Below are 16405 nucleotides of genomic sequence, written 5' to 3'. Positions count from 1 at the left end.
TAAAAGAGAAAGATGACGATATATTGCACTAATACATAATTGCACTTTGGTATCATGTATAGAAATTAACACAGTAAGTATGAAATATTATAATATGGGTATATGATATATAAGAATAAGCAAGCTAAAAAATCATGTAATAAAAACATTAAAAAGGACAGGCCAACGAAAAAATTAAATTTCATATATAAATAGGAATGCTAAAATGTGATCCACCAAAGTTAAAAAAAAACTTTTTTTTTGCTTTTTGTTGGTGTGCCTCTAAATGTTAAAACAAATATATTGCACAATGGTAATACAGGATTTACAGTGTGGTAAGGGGTGTTGGGGTAAATTACATCTTATAGAATAAAACTGATTTTTGACAAAATACAAAAACATTTTTTTTAGTGAAATACAAAAAAAGAAGTGATTTTTATGGTATTGCAAAAAAAGGGGATTTTAAGTGAAAAATAGTGATTTCAGAAAAACTCACTATTTTTCAATTCCCGAATTCAAGCCTTCGATTACATCATGGAAGAGTTGTTCCCGTTGCTTAGCAACCACGTCCTTAGGAACCAGAGAGAAATGTACGGTCACTAGGTGGTAGACTGTGAACGAGGTGGGGACCGGGTCCAAAACTTTGGATAAAAAGTTCCTGAAAATTTTGAACAAAATTGTTAAATATTGTAAACAAATTTGGAAGCATTATAAGCAAATTTAAACTTTAAGATACAATTACAACAGGTTAAAGAATGCACTTTTTAAACTATTTCATATTTATTTCATGTATCGCATTCTGTATAAAAAATGGCAATTGAAGATTATTCTATGTGGGTGAGGACCCGCAGCGTGGCACGCCATGGGTCCTAAGATTTAGACCAGGATTGGCCTATTACCCCAGGTTACATTACTAATAAAAACAGAAATACTAACTTGTAGAAAGGGCCGGAAAACACACTACAAGGTTGATATGCACCAGTCAATAGATCGGAATCAATCGAAACTTTGAAAGTTGATTTGTGACGGTTAATATTTGAAAAGCAAATCCTGGAGGTGAACATAAAGTCACCAGCTTCCAGTTGTGTACATAAAGTGCCGTGGTCCGATAAATTTGCCTCAGATTTATAAATTCCTTCTTTGAACTATAAACAGACAAGCATTTAATATTATATAGGTGCTTATTACATATAGTGGTTATAGACCATTAAGTTACATACAGCGATGCGAGGTAACATGGAATACTATTAGCACCTAAATCCCATATTTTCCGATTGCGTTTTGAACAAAAAAGTTGCGTTTTTTGGAAGTCAGGGGGTATAATTCAGCAACTATATTTTGTTTACTACCAATGGGTAAAAAGAAAAACATTGGTATAGTACTAACTTAAACTTATTTTTGTCCTTGCTGTGCGAAAGTTCACATCTTGTTACTGCTAATCTAAAAAGGGAGTTTCAGGGGTCACTTGGAACATTATCAGAACACCAAACACAATGTACAACACGGCTGTTACGACCTCACCTGTTGCCTAAGTTCCATATAAAGGTTATCGTTTGCTTCATTTGTTGCAACTTCTACTATTGAGGGGGAGAATAATTCATCCTGGAATGATTCCACAAATACATTTAAGGTCTTTTAAAACAAAAAACTTATGCCCTAAATTTTTTCCAATGAGCGCACAAAATCAATTTCTATCAAAAAGGCTATAAGTGTATAATTATTTCCAGAGAATTTATTATTGCTACTATTAACTTATTTAAAGTCACATATATCGAGAATGAAAATTAGTGATTTTGTTATTAATTTGCTATCTAACAGGTGAAGCAACCACCCTTTTTTCCAAATAAATGTAAGTATGTTTTTAACTGTAAGCGTGTTTTAACAACTGTTTGTTTTCTTGCTATATCCTTTATTTTTAGTTTTAAATGTTTTTCAATCTTCGCTACCATAATCGAATAGACAAATAACAGTTACTATTATATTTATACTATTATGACTAAATTAGCATTACATTAGCCATATACATTGTACCTGAAACAATGACCCCACGTATGAAGTTGAACCAGTTTGTTCACGAGTTCTTAATACCAACGAGAAATGAACCAACCCCGGATAAGTAGCCAAATAAGGTGACATGGTGATGTTTCGCGTGCATTTCACGTGCAGGTACTCTGTGTAATCTGAAAAGAAAATTAGGTATTTAAATTTTTTTAAATTTAACGTTTACATTTTACTCTATGTAATGTGAATGTATAAAAATTGTCTATTTTAAGTAAAAATTTTAAGTAAAATTTTAAGTAAAAATTGAGTTTAGGTTTTTTAGCTTTTAAAGTTAGTTGTTTACGTAAAAAAAAGTTACCACCTATGTAACTTTGTTGATGAATATTTTCTAACCTGCCACAAACACCACAAATTATGCCACAGACTAAAATAAAATGAAAATGATAACTATAACATAATTATAGTAAAAAGATAACAGAAACATAAATATAGCAATAACTTAAACCAACCAGTAAGCTTAGCTTTAGCAAACTTATATATCTTGCATAGATCAGCGGTGTGCCATTGTGTGGCATCTGATGTTAAATAAGACGGGAAAAGTGATTGAAAGAAACGTCGCAGTTGTTCCTTCGTATCTCTAACACAAGTTTCCAATCTTGGAATAAAAAGGAAAATGTTCAAACATTTGGGACATAACGACAAAACAACAGCAGTTAAAACACAGTTACAGTTGAAAACATACTAGTTACTACATTAACAAAAGTTTGCTGTTGCTCCAACTAACAGACAAACAATGGGCCATTTATGTTAAATTATTGGGGCAATTAGCGAAAACTGGGCTATATCACAGGTCCTCACCCACAAAGAATAAAAATGTTCTCTAGGGGACCATGGGCCTATTTTAAGAACTTCGATTTTATATTATTGCATGTTTTAGCTTTATTACTTGCAAAAACATAAGTAGTTTTACAAACAACACCTCACATGGTAGCTGACAACGTTTTTTAGGCTTAAGAGAAACTCATAAAACCCCTAAACTGCAGTAATAGATTTATGTTAACTTACAACTTTGTGTATTCACCATTCCCAGTATTTACAAACATGTTTAAGTTACGTTGTCCGTTAGAATTCCATGATGACGTCAATCTTTTCAACCTTGACCTGGATTTTCCCTTCAGTTCCCTGTTGGTAGAAGTGAGTGATTTGTTTGTAAAATATCAAAAAATTATTAAAAATTGATGTTAAAATAAAAAAGTTTTTCATAAGAAATAGAGGGGTCTACAGTGTGTGTTGAATATGACGACAAAACTTCAGTTAGTTAAAATATTTTAAAAAAAGGGCCTAAAAAACGAGTATAATCCAAGTATCTGGATTTGCCTTTCAGTTCTCTAGTGGTGAAAATATTGCATGATTTGTAAAATGTCAAAAATATTCAAAATTGATGTTAAAATAAAAAAGTTTTTCATAAGAAATAGAGGGGTCTACAGTGTGTGTTGAATATGACGACAAATTTGAAGTAGTTAAAATATTTAAAAAAAGGGCCTAAAAAACGAGTATAATCCAAGTATCTGGATTTGCCTTTCAGTTCTCTAGTGGTGAAAATATTGCATGATTTGTAAAATGTCAAAAATATTCAAAATTGATGTTAAAATAAAAAAGTTTTTCATAAGAAATAGAGGGGTCTACAGTGTGTGTTGAATATGACGACAAATTTGAAGTAGTTAAAATATTTAAAAAAAGGCCAAAAAACAAGTATAAATATGCAGTAACACTATATATTGATAGTAAAGTGAAAAAGAAAAAAGCCCTTTGTTGTTTTTGAGCAAAAAAATAAAAAAAAAGTTATGTCACCTTGTTTTTTGCACGAGCAACTTGCTGCATTTCTCCAAATTGTTGACGGTGGTTTGGCCTCCGATTACTTCAAGTTTTCGGTCGCTGAATTTTAATTTTCGTAACAAATCCAACATTCCGCATACCATGTCTGATACTTCACTGTGGGGAACCTGTAGAATAAATTACCAACCGTAAATTATCCGTTTCACCATTGTTATCTCTAAAGGAGACACTTTCCAGTCAAAAAAATAAAATAAGTTTTAACCGTGGATTTTTTCCACTTTCCAGTCAAAAATAAAATAAATTAACCATTGATTGTGAAATAGCAACAGACCAACAGCTCCTAATAATTTTTCTATTGTTAAAAATGGAGTGTAAAAATATGCCTCAAAGCCCATATGGCACAACACATGCAGTGTTAATATCTGTGGTTGCATTTCTTGACAGCAAACCTTTACACGAGTATAATATGATTGAAAGCAAATTTTTGTTTCACTACAGCCCTGTATATTAATTGAATGTAACTTGCTTTATTCCGGTGTAATGAGGCAACTAACAGTCTTATAACATGGGTGTTCTGTTTCATGCACCTCGTGCCGCTTACGAGTTACCACGTATGTAACTTATTTATCCTTGATTGCTGGGACAACGACAATCGTTATGATACAGATGTTCTGTTTCTTACAATTTAAGGCCAAACATTGAAGTAACAAAACAAATAAAAAATAATAATTTTCTAGTTTAACATTTTTGACAACAATAATGTAACACAAAGAATTTTTTTTTTTCAATACAAACATACCTTAAATATAAACACCAGATTAACTTGGTCTGATATTGGGATACAGTAAAGCAGGTGGGGAAGACAGGGGTGCTCGGGTGTTGTCAGATAAACAGGGATGCAAGTGTTCTGGAACATGCAAGATAATAAACAAAAATTCGAAAAATTAACTAAAAACTAAAATTTCCAAAATTTAAAAAAAATCTAAAAATTTGGTTAAGTCATGTAAAAATTAACTAAGCATGTAATTTTATCTGAAAAACAATGCACAACCATCAAGACTGTTTGCTATTAATGTATTAACTCATAATATAAATGCCTATTCCTATTATCGTGTTCTGTTACATCTGCTACCAGCCATAACGGGAATATACTTTTAGTGGTTCATATGGCATAAAAAACTTGGTGTATTTTATAAAGTCTTGCCGTATGGCAGGAAAAGAGTAGGAAATTCAATGTTTTTTTTACCAGTTGAGCCGTTAAAAGACTATTTACATAAAGCCTGGTAGCAGAATAACAAAATGTGATAATAGCATTTATATTAGGTGCAAGCCTATTATCTTACTTTAATATTAAACGAAGCATTTTCTTTCCCATGCGCATCAAAGTGATTATTGACCATTCTAATGCTGTTGTTAGACACACTGGTGACTTGACTGTCTTCAGAATATTGACTCCTCACTGAACTACCTAGCTCAGTTTCGTTTTGGGCTGTGGATATAAAGATATAACACCTGTTAAAAAGTGCTTGCAAAATTTGGCGTAAGGCCTAACATAGCTTATGGTGAAATTACTGCATGGTAGCCTAGGTATGTGGTTACAGAATATTGTCTGGTGCCGTGGCAAAGTGGTTAGCGCACCTGTCTGTAAGCTGAAACCATAGGTAATGGATTCAAGGCTCGTCGTTGCTGGGCGTATGTGTCCTTGGGCAAGACACTTAACGACAATTGCTCCAACCCAGTGGTCACTAATGGTTTGTCCAAATTATCAGCTATATATAAAAAAAAAATCCTCCAAAAAAATAATCACCCACAAAGTAACATACAAGGTAACTCGTAAGCTGGCACGAGGTGTTAAACCCGTGTTATAACGACTGTCGTTTTCTGGCCACGCGAGGATAAAATAAGTTACATTCATTCATTCATTCACCAATGGGTTGTCTGAATTATCAGCCATACATAAAACATAAAAAAATCCTCCAAAAAACTAATCAACCACAAAGTAACATACTTAGTAACTCATAAGCTGGCACGAGGTGTATGAAACAGAACACCCGTGTTATAACAACTGTCATTTTCCTGCTACATGAGGATAAAATAAGTTACATTCATTGCTTCGAACAGGAGGCTACTGCAGACTAGTGGCGCTACCAGGGGGAGTGTGGGGTTCCCTTGCCTATTAATTAATAAACAAATATTTTTTATTAAAGAAATAGGAATAGCTAGCATTCTCTATATTATGGTTGAACCCCCCTTGTTTTTTCTAGCTGCGCCACCGCTGTAGGCAGTCTTTGATTTAAAATTAAAATCGGAAATGACAGAAGACCTGGCTTGGATTAAACAGGATTATACATTATCTTATTGAACTGTACTTACATTTCTCAATCTATAGTTAAATTGAACAAAATCTTATATTTCAATTAAAAGAATTGTGGATTTTCAGCTATATTATGCTCTTTTTTTATTGTAAATACCTTTACATTGGAACATGAGTGATTAAATAAAAATTTTATTACAAAATCTGTTCATGTTTCGTTAATAGATCAACTTAAAAAAAATGTACTTGAATGAAGAAGATTCTTTCCCTACGTTACGTGCTAACAGAAATCGTAACCACTAACCCATGCCCCTAACTACCAACCTCTAACACTTTCCACCAGCCTAATCTGTAATGTATCGGAGGATTCTTCTCTGGTACAAAAATTTTCCATATATATTTAATGTACATATATATGTCTGGTAGCAAAATAAATTTTTAATATTTATTAACTTTTTTTTTTTGAATATTTTTCAAATTTAAATTTTTCTTTAAATATATACCAACTCACATTGGCTTCCAGTTGAAGAGAGAGGCCCCGCATCAGAGGTCAAATCTTTTGGCTCTTGTGGAGGAAACACATCTTCCTCATCATCAGTAGATGGGATGAACGGGAGATCCAATCCGATGTCGCTCGGTATCTCGGAGCTTTCGAGCTCTGAATCACTCCTCACCTGGGTAATAAAAAGAAATAAAAAAAATTTAAGATTTAAAAAAAAATTTTTTTTAAGTCTATTTTGGGGTTTAATTTTTTGGTTAAATTTGGAAACATATTTTACTGTGAATTAGAATTTAAAAAAAATAAACACAGGAGCACCTGGGTAATAAAAAAATGTTTTTTTCCATCGTTTTTTAAAAAACAATTGCGGAGTTACAATTTGTGTTTGAGATTGGAAATATATTTTCTTGTGAATAACTTTACAATTTTGAAATTAGGAAAAAGCAAACACAAGAGTGAATATTAAGATCTTGGTACTATTCTCATCTTCAATGAAATCTATGTAGTTTGGGTAATAAGCTGTTAATTGTTGCAACTCAACAATTAAAGTGACTTCACAGCCAGCCGTCTTTTTTTAAAAAGCAGTACAAGACCAACTGAGACATTAACCCAGTGTCCATATTTCATCATAGGTCCTCAGCCATATTATATAGAATATAATTTCCTAAAGCACATCACTAAATACCTCATTCTTTACCTCATGCTCGCTGTCGGTTTGGCCACTACCCAAAGAAGAAAGGGTGATGATTTGTAAAATGTTCTGCGTTGATAAATTGTAACGAGCTCTTGAGCTAGAATAAAAAAAAGAATAGTTTGGGACCTAATTTATTTCTACAGAAAAAAAATGCACGATAGTAAAGGATCCTCCAGTATATTACAGATTAGGCTGGTTGGAGGTTGGTAGTTATAGGTTACTTGGGGTTAGAGGTTAGTTGTTACATTTAGCTAGCAGAGAATGTAAGGTGAGGAATAGGATTTTTTACAGGCAGAAAAAATAATCTTTAAGGGAATTTGCGGCTAGGAAAAAAAGGATTTAAATTAAAGATTAAAGACCACAGTGCAAAGCTTAAAAAAATCCAAAATGTTTTCTGGAAACTTTATTTAAAATCCCACTCACTAATGTATGTGAGGCATGTAGAAAAATACCCGGCCCCAAAATACCTCTGAAAATCATTGATGCAGAAATGTCAATGGAACTAAATAGCATGAAAATACCCAAAAGTACAAAACGTTACTGCCACAAGAATTCCTACTAAAACTTGGTCAATATTTTTTATGCATTTCTAATTTGCTTTTAAAATTTTAACTTCTTCGTAAAAAATTATTACTTCGGACTCAATCTAAGGCTAAGGTTTCTCTAACTTTTCCTACTTGGACCTTGGTGGAGTTTATTTAAAGCTTAAAAAACAGCTAACCTGGCATGTAGTGTTAGTATCTTTGCCCCTACAAACACAAGTCCGTATTGTACATTGTGGAGATTGGACAAACTTTCAAACGACTTCATCGACTTTTGTATGACAGTGTTGCAAACTTTGTTGACGTCTTCGTTCACACGAATACGTTCAACTCCTTCAAGTAAGAATGAGTTTTCCAACTCACATAGAGAAGTGTATTGCTGGAGAATGGTAGTAACACTATGCCATGCCCTGTGGTACAGATATGGCAAATTAAAATAAATGAAGGAATGTAACTTATCCTCGCATGGCAGAGCAAGAACAGTCGTTACAACACGAATGTTCTGTTTCATACACCTGGTGCCTGCTTCCAAGTTACCAAACATGTTACTTTGTAGGTTAATTTTTTTTATGTATGGCTAATAATTTGGACAACCCATTAGTGACCACTGGATTGGAGCAATTACGGTTAAGTGTCTTACCTAAGGAAAAATAGGCCCACAATGGTCGCAGACCCTAGCCCTGAACCCAATACCTTTTGGTCAGAGGTAGGGACCCTAGGTCCCTAGCCATAAATGTTAAGTTTTAAGCCTGTTTTACAAAAAGAGACAACTAGCACATAATAATGAGTAGGCTTTTACACAATATTTAAACTAGTTAAGATAACCAAAACAAATAGAAAACACAGGAAACTCTAGAATAGCCATAGGAAGTTATAAAAAATTTAGTTCTTTAGTTTACATATTTTGATTGAGATACTACATTGTTAAAATTGTAAAATTTAGTAGGCTTTATATAGAAAAGTGGGAAAAGATGGGACACCTTTAGCACATAATATCCAAATATCTTAATCATGTTTTAAACAATTAACATGAAGATAGAGTTTTATAATTCATTAAATTTTCTTTGTTTAAAACCAAATTGGATGGGAAAAAAAAAAGTGTTCTATCTTTTCCCACTCCACTATATATATTATAGTTAGAAGTTACAGCAGTATCTCCTGTGAAAATCAGTTCAAGAATTTCAATGTTTGTTCAAACAAGCACCACTAGTGTAAATACATCAAATAAAAGAAACGTTTTCATTGAACTTTAAACTTTAAACAATATTTCGAGCATGATCACTCAACTATACAAGTATGTAACACACTTGTAATGACACAAGTGTCAATTCAGTTCTGAATATTCCAGTTTAAAAACTTCTAAAAGATTGATAAATTGTGCATATTATCATATATATATATATATATATAGTAGGGTGGGGGGAGAACTTTTCCTGCTATTTTTGTTCTTTGTTTGCCCCATTTAGTAACAAACAAAGAACAATCAAAGAATCGTAGAACTGTATTCTCACAACTGCCTTAGACCGTTGTTAATTGATTAAAAAGGTGTCCCATCCTCCCTCATTCTACTATGCATACCTATATCTTAATATAAAAAAAAACAAAAAACAACTTACTCATTTCTAACTAGACTTGAATCAAAAAGTTTGAAAAAATTTCGAAGCAACTTACCTTTCCTTTGTAGTCACTTGTGTGGTTTTCAATTCAGAGTGACCACATGCACCAAACAAAAAACTAATCGAGTTTCTCAAAAAACTTAATTCCCGACTTAGTTTTTCTTTCCCACCACTGCAGCTGGTCTCTACAGCTGTAAGATGACATTATAAAGATAATATTACACATTTTCAGTTTACATTACTGTAGCTACAGGCATTTTAGCATTTGTTTATGAAATTGTTCTCCAAAACTGTAAAATTTCAGCTTGCATTATAAAGATAATAAATGAATGTAACTTATTTATCCTATTTATTCAGCGGGCTAACTTCAGCAGTTAAAACATGTTCTGTTTCGTACACCTTGTGCCAGTTTACAAGTTGTACTTTTTTTTAAAATTTAGAAGGCATGTATAAATTATAATATATATACTTTAAACAATTTTTTTTTAATAAACAACATTTGAACTGCTTATTCAAAATGCTGTTTAACCCACCCACCAATGTAAACAAACTCCTGAAAATCCTGGAAAACAACGACGGTATCTTGGTCATCAGATGAAACACTTGAGCAAGCTTCGTTCAGTTGACTTTTAAGCATTTGATGCGAAAGAAAAACGGGCAAGAAGTACATTTGGATGTAAGAATCAAAACTGGACTCGCTTTGCTGGAAAACATTGTAGTGTTAATCAAATACTTGTGTCTGGACTACTAGGTTACATAGTGTAGGCTATTCAATGCCACATAATTAAAAACAGTAAGGATCTGGTGCTAAGAAAATGTAACAGACAAAAATCAAGTCCAACTAATTGTATAACAAAAAGTAGATATTTCGCCTAAATGGTATTGTCCGTCTCTTATTCAAATAGAATTTGGTAGCACCAGATTCTCACTGTATTTTTTTACACAAATATCGTTTATGTTTATAAGCACCAGATCAGAGTTAAATTGTAAGAATGTTTTACAGTTATGATTAAAAACAATATGGCCGCATGCATAATCGCATTTTATGTAAAGTCCAATTTAAAAATGCCAACTGTCAAACATAAAAAGCTTAAAACGTCACAGTAAAAATGTCTCTGGAAACATTTAGTAACTTACCTAATAAATAGGCAATTGAAATAAAAAAGTAAGTCTCAGACCTGGGCAGTGTTGAATTTATTTATAGTCGAGTAATGAAAAGCTTAATTAAGCTACGTTTTAACATAGGCAGCAAACCATGTAATGTACACAGTAGTTACAAAGGATTTTAACTACCTGATCATGGTCTTGAATATTACGCAAAGATTTAAGATGTGTTACAAATGCTTCATCACACCAGTAGTAAACTATATGAGTGTCTTCAGCTATTACATAGGCCTTCATACTGTAACAGGAATTTGAACGCTAAATTAAATAATTAATAAAATTTAATCAATACATACATGTTCTGTTTTTCAAATGTAATAGGCCTATTTAAGTTTCTTGTTTTACCAAAAAGTTTAAACTGAAATGGACATATATTACTTTTAAAGTTATCCAAAAAGATTAAGTCTATTTTCATTGTTGACTTAAACTGGCGTTTTGGCTTCTCCCTTTAAATACACAACTCTTGTTATGTACACAGTAGATATATTTCCAATGAAGTGGCAATTCAGTTGGTGATATTACGTCGTAAATTGAATCCCAAAATAAACAATCTACTATGATCACTATGTATTGTAATAATAACAATATATGGTAAACTTTCTCATGCATTAATGCATTATTTTTTTTAAATGCTATATAATATTTAAATTTTTTAAATTACCATTTTTTTTAATAAACTGCAAATACATAAATTTCTCGAAAATTAACACAATTTGTCATACTTTACCTTAAAATGATCAAAAGCAAGAAGAAAGTTGTCAACTTCGACTTGAAATTTCAAATGTCCACACCACACTACTACCCATGCAGGTTTAGCAATGTTTAACCATTTTATCTTTTCAATCTTAAGCTATCAGTGTCTTTATAATAATAGGGTTCTAATGTTCTAGGATCTGTAACTTTAACAAAACATTTAACCTTACAGGACTTTACAAACAGCTCATGTATTCATATGAATCTTATCACGTGAAGCCAAATAGTGATATATTGCACAATTACATCAATAAATATAAAACTCATGAGAAGACGGAAAAATCGGGATTTTCCAAATATGGTCATAATTGATATTTGAATGAAATATTAAAACAATACAAATTTTTTTAAGTTTAAATATTGATTTGACACAAAGATTTGACTTTGATGTTATGACAGTAACTTATGTAGCACACTAGCTTGCCTAATGATAATTTATATATAGTAGGGTGGAGGAAGATGGGACACATTTTCATTCCATTTTCTCTTCCTATTTGGTAGTAAGCAAAGAACATTTTATAAATTATAAAACCATATCCTCACGACTTCCATAGACTGTTGTTAATTATTTAAAACATGATCAGGATCAGTGGGGCAGCCAGGGGGGGTTTAGGCAGTCGCACCCCCCCCCCCCTTTTAATCAAAAAAAAAAATATTAAAAATATTATTAAAAAAAAATTTTTGGAATTTTTTTGATTAAACCCCCTCCTTATTTTTTTTCTGGCTGCACCACTGATCAGGATATTTGGATATTACGTGCTAAAGCTGTCCCATCTTCCCCCACCCTACCCTATCATAATCTAAGCATCAATTTTCGCACAAAAACTTCTACCTGATACAGAATACATAATAAAACAGAGCATATATATTAAAGTTGGGGTAAACTAAAGATTGTGGTAACTTATGGTCATAATTCATTCATATAAATAATTAAAGTTCATAATATAAACAACCTAAGCTTCTTAATATAACATCTATTTAAACACAGAGAGTTGCAAATATTCTACGTGGCTAAAAAACAATTCAACAAAAATATTAAGTTTCACAATAACTTGTATAAAAGAGTGCAACTATTTATGGTTATATAGTAGGATGGGGAAAGATGGGACACCTTTTCATTCTATTTTCTTGTCCCATTTGATGGTAAGCAAAGAACATTCAAAGAATTATAAAACTGCATTCTTATGACTCCCTTAGACCGTTGTTAATTGTTTAAAACACAATCAGGATATTTGGATATTATGTACTAAAGGTGTCCCATCTTACCCCACAGTACTACACTACAACAACGGGCTACAAACACCAAGGAATGCTACAGACACAAAACAAATAAAAGTAATCTACAATCACAACAGAATATAAAAAGTTTACTCAAGTCTTAGTACGTCTTTTACCGTATTTCGGAAAAATTACTACAAATAATAACAAGCTCTAAAATGGCAATGCTACGTTGTTATATATTGTAAACCTCTTATTTTTTGTTGCTAACATTAGAACTTAGAAGTACAAATGAGTTGACACATCAAAATTAGTTCAAGTTACTTTGTGTATAAGCAGAAAAAAATTAAGTAAAAAGTCAACTAGTTTACAATTGACGTATTTGCTTCTAAAAAACAGTAATGGGAATTAAAAACTTAGCAAAAAAACTAGAAATAGCTTGCTTTCCAATTGGACCAAAAATGGGGGATAAGTTTAAAGTAACATTGGAACCAGGTGGTGTTTCTTTATACAAAGTGAATGTTTGAGCTTATGTTAACAATTATCAGGAAAAACATTTTATATTTCACAGTCACACCAGGACTTCACTATCGCGAGCAAGTCACTTACGTAAAAGGGTGTTGGGGTAATGGGCCAAATCTGGCCTAAATCCCAGGTCCAGAAGGTCCACACCCATACGATACGGAATAAAAAAATTACATTCTACACACGCTGTATATCGAACAACTTGACATCAGTGTCGTACCATATGGGGGGATCAATATTACGAAGGTATATCACACCCCACATGTAGGTGCGGAACCATGATGTGGTACCTGCGTTCGCTTGATATTTACGGATCAGGATAGGATGAGGTACGGGCAATAAACCAACCAACGTACCATGCTGAAGGAATTTTAATATTTCTGATTCGTCGGTGAGGTTTTTGTCAATGCAGATTTTCTCCACTTGAGGCACTAGAACTTGCAGCATTCTCATAATCGTCTGGAGGGGTAACTTAGATTTCCATGATTGGACCCAGTCAGATGTTGGGGACCATTCCAAAGGTTCTTCATGGTTAGTATGGTTCGTTGCATCCGGAGATTCTGGGTAATAAGGAGACGCACGGTTTGCTTCTACTTCTGAGTTTTCTGCCTCACTTTGTCGAGATTGTGGACTTTGCTTCTCAGCTCTTTCACTGTGAACTTGCGAGACCAAATTACCTAGATCTGGTGTTGCTGCTAATGATGTGCTTAAGACTCCTGATTCAGCCACTTCTACTGTAGACACCTCTCCATGTGTATCTTTGCGTTCAGAATTTGACGCAGATTGAGGTCGATTTCTCTTCTTGTTAACACCTTTAGATAATGAAGCTGAATCAGTCGGCAGGTTTGCTAGCTGGTGAAACACCTGACGCTTTCTAATGATGGTATAAATTAAATTAGCATTTCCGTCAAACTGGTATTGTATAATATTGTTGAAAACTTCAAGTAGAAAAAACACAAGGTGATGGTTCTGTGGGGAAGAAAACAGGAACCATGGAGTACTGAAGGCTTCAAGCAGATGAAGTAACTTGGAAGCTGCCGTCATTGAAAGAGACTTTAGGTAAGGTGACACATTCACAATAATGGTCAGCAAGCAATCATATAATGGTTGTAGTCGTTGGTGGCCGGCAGTTATTACACGGTGAAAAACAAGAACAAGGAAATCCGCATGTGTTCCAGCAAATGCAGGTACATCTGTAGGTGCAGCAGCGGAGAACGGTTTGTTTAACCGAACACCAAAGTTACGTTCACCGCTTAGTAAGAGAAGTATAAACACACCAATGTGGATTAATCCCACTCGAGATTGATCTGCTCTTGCATCATTTAAATGGTATAATATGGGGACGAGTATATCTAATACATCACTGCTTTTCAAGACAAAGAAAAGGAACTTTTTATTCGTGTCACACAACTTCCAGAAGAACACAAGAAGCTCTTGGTGAAACCCAACCTTCTTTGTGGAGCCAGGCAAGTATGTTTGTTGGAGAGGATTGTTGAGGAGTCTGCAGATGCCAGAAAGGATGAAAGCAAAGTCCTCGTCACGATGGATGCGAGATAAATAGTTGATAAAAAGGTTTGAACTACTTCCGCTTGTTGAAAGAATGGATGGTGAAAGACTTGAACTGTCGACTGGTTCGTCCTCTTTTTCTGCTGCGTTATGATCCAATGCTACAATTAAAATCTGGCAAGCAGCTTCAACTAAAGGTTCCCTGTAATCATGGAACAGAAGATGGTTGTAAGGGACTCCTAACCCTACAGGATCGTAAGCACAAAAAACGTTAAGAAGTGACGTAAATAAGGGCAATGCTTGACGGTTATCAGAGGAGCAAAAACATTCAATCCATTTGTTGGCTGCAGAATCATCACCTGCACCTGGTGGGGTGTAGATGGTTTCCGAAAAGCAAGTGAGAAGAAGTTTCAAGATCTCTGTGCGGTTCTGGTCGATGTAACCGTACGCTGGAGGGGAACGTGGGAAACCGACCCCGGCTTCCCAAATATATTCGCAACTATCCACGCTGGTGAGGTCTTCTGGTTTATCAGTCGAACCTTTCTTGCTGTGCGATGCCACAGTGAACTCAGGGCAGTACAGCAAGTTAGACAAAGACAGTATCAGTGACTTTGCCAGAGGGGCGCAAGGCTCCCCATTTGGGTCTGTTTCATTGGAATTTGTTGGCAGACTTGTCCAGAAAAATCCTTGCCAATCTGGATCTTCGAAAATGTAAGGCAGTATCCGAGTTAACAGTCGGCAGCAGTTTAAAACAATGTGCTGCTCTCTGTCAGTGTGGCAACCACTGTCAGAAGCCTGAACTAGCTTTTCAACAGCCTTGTAACACAGGGTTGCAAGATTTGAGGGTGATTCTTCCCTCAAAGCACGAACTTCAGCAGCAGGCACCAGTGCAAAAACATCCTGCACGTTATTTATCGGTTCGGTCCAGAATTGATCCCAAAACGCATCATCATTTGCCTCAACTGGTTGCATTCGCGTTGTGAGCTGAATCACAGCTTTCCGAAAGCTTAGTTTAGTTTCAGTATTGCCCATTGCAATATTTAATTAAGCCCGATTACCTGGTGCATGAAATACATAATTGAGAGAGATATAATATTGATTAAAGTAGTTATTTATCCCTGAATATTTTGTCAACACTAGTAAAGAATCCTCCAGTCCGTTACAGATTCGACCAGTGGAAAGTGTTGGAGGTTGGTAGTTAGTCGTAAAGGCAGTGGTTATACGGGTTAGTGGTTGGTTGTTACGTTTACCGGTTAACGTAAGCGGAGAATGGTTTACCAGCACTTTTTATCAAAACTACCGTACCATTTACTCGTTATTTTAATATTTCTAAAAAAATATACTAAAGGTTCCGAAATAAAACTTAATTCATATTTCGATACTTACAGCCGATTAATTTAACTATATACAAGCGCGAAGCGCCGTGGCAGGTCCAAACTTTCAAAGCCCACACATCTGTTCATTCTAAAAAACTTTTAAACCTACCAATGTCTGTCCGTTGTTAAGCGGGCTAATGATGGTCCCGTCCCGTACCGAAAAAGCGTCCCGCTTTTGCAAACTGTATCCGGGTTTCACAATTCTGCAGCATTGACGAATTACTTTCCAAAAATAACGCACAACGAAACTGACAGTATGAACAATTTATCATCGCGTTTGCCACATACAAATTTTTATACACAAATTAACAACAGCATCAATGGCGTTTAAACATATCATGACAGACGACTGAACATGTAACAGAAATACCATTCATACGTC

The 16405-nt window shown here is 34.1% G+C and overlaps 2 protein-coding genes across 2 annotated transcripts; both read right to left on the bottom strand.

The window, feature by feature from the left end:
- Positions 1-2: 2 nt before the first annotated feature.
- Positions 3-11540, bottom strand: LOC100180307 (Hermansky-Pudlak syndrome 1 protein homolog). Its single transcript, XM_018817774.2, has 16 exons — positions 11373-11540; positions 10775-10883; positions 10019-10184; positions 9537-9672; positions 8045-8275; positions 7315-7420; positions 6642-6804; positions 5160-5305; positions 4616-4723; positions 3832-3983; positions 3046-3162; positions 2490-2635; positions 2011-2159; positions 1501-1581; positions 916-1124; positions 3-637 (listed from the first exon to the last, which is right to left on the bottom strand). Exons 2-16 carry the CDS (start codon positions 10880-10882, stop codon positions 475-477), a joined length of 2181 nt encoding a protein of 726 aa, XP_018673319.1. The 5' UTR covers position 10883; positions 11373-11540; the 3' UTR covers positions 3-474.
- Positions 11541-11544: 4 nt separating this feature from the next.
- On the bottom strand, positions 11545-15760 carry LOC100183409 (protein HID1-like). The gene has a single exon (XM_026840787.1). It carries the CDS (start codon positions 15677-15679, stop codon positions 13319-13321), a length of 2361 nt encoding a protein of 786 aa, XP_026696588.1. The 5' UTR covers positions 15680-15760; the 3' UTR covers positions 11545-13318.
- Positions 15761-16405: the final 645 nt, after the last annotated feature.

This window comes from Ciona intestinalis, chromosome 2, assembly GCF_000224145.3.
Source record: "Ciona intestinalis chromosome 2, KH, whole genome shotgun sequence".
In the NCBI taxonomy this organism is placed as follows: domain Eukaryota; kingdom Metazoa; phylum Chordata; class Ascidiacea; order Phlebobranchia; family Cionidae; genus Ciona; species Ciona intestinalis.
The sequence above is the reverse complement of the archived record's forward strand: the minus strand, read 5'-3'. Positions and strand labels throughout refer to the sequence as shown.

Bases quoted from the DNA above. Each gene is read 5' to 3' on its own strand.
- LOC100180307 (XM_018817774.2), bottom strand. From the start codon at position 10,882: ATGAAGGCCTATGTAATAGCTGAAGACACTCATATAGTTTACTACTGG. The intron at 7,421-8,044 runs GTTAGCTGTTTT...TTTTTATTCTAG, and splicing joins ATACTAACACTACATGCCAG to CTCAAGAGCTCGTTACAATT. The intron at 2,636-3,045 runs GTAAGTTAACAT...TTTTATTCCAAG, and splicing joins AATGGTGAATACACAAAGTT to ATTGGAAACTTGTGTTAGAG.
- LOC100183409 (XM_026840787.1), bottom strand. From the start codon at position 15,679: ATGGGCAATACTGAAACTAAACTAAGCTTTCGGAAAGCTGTGATTCAG.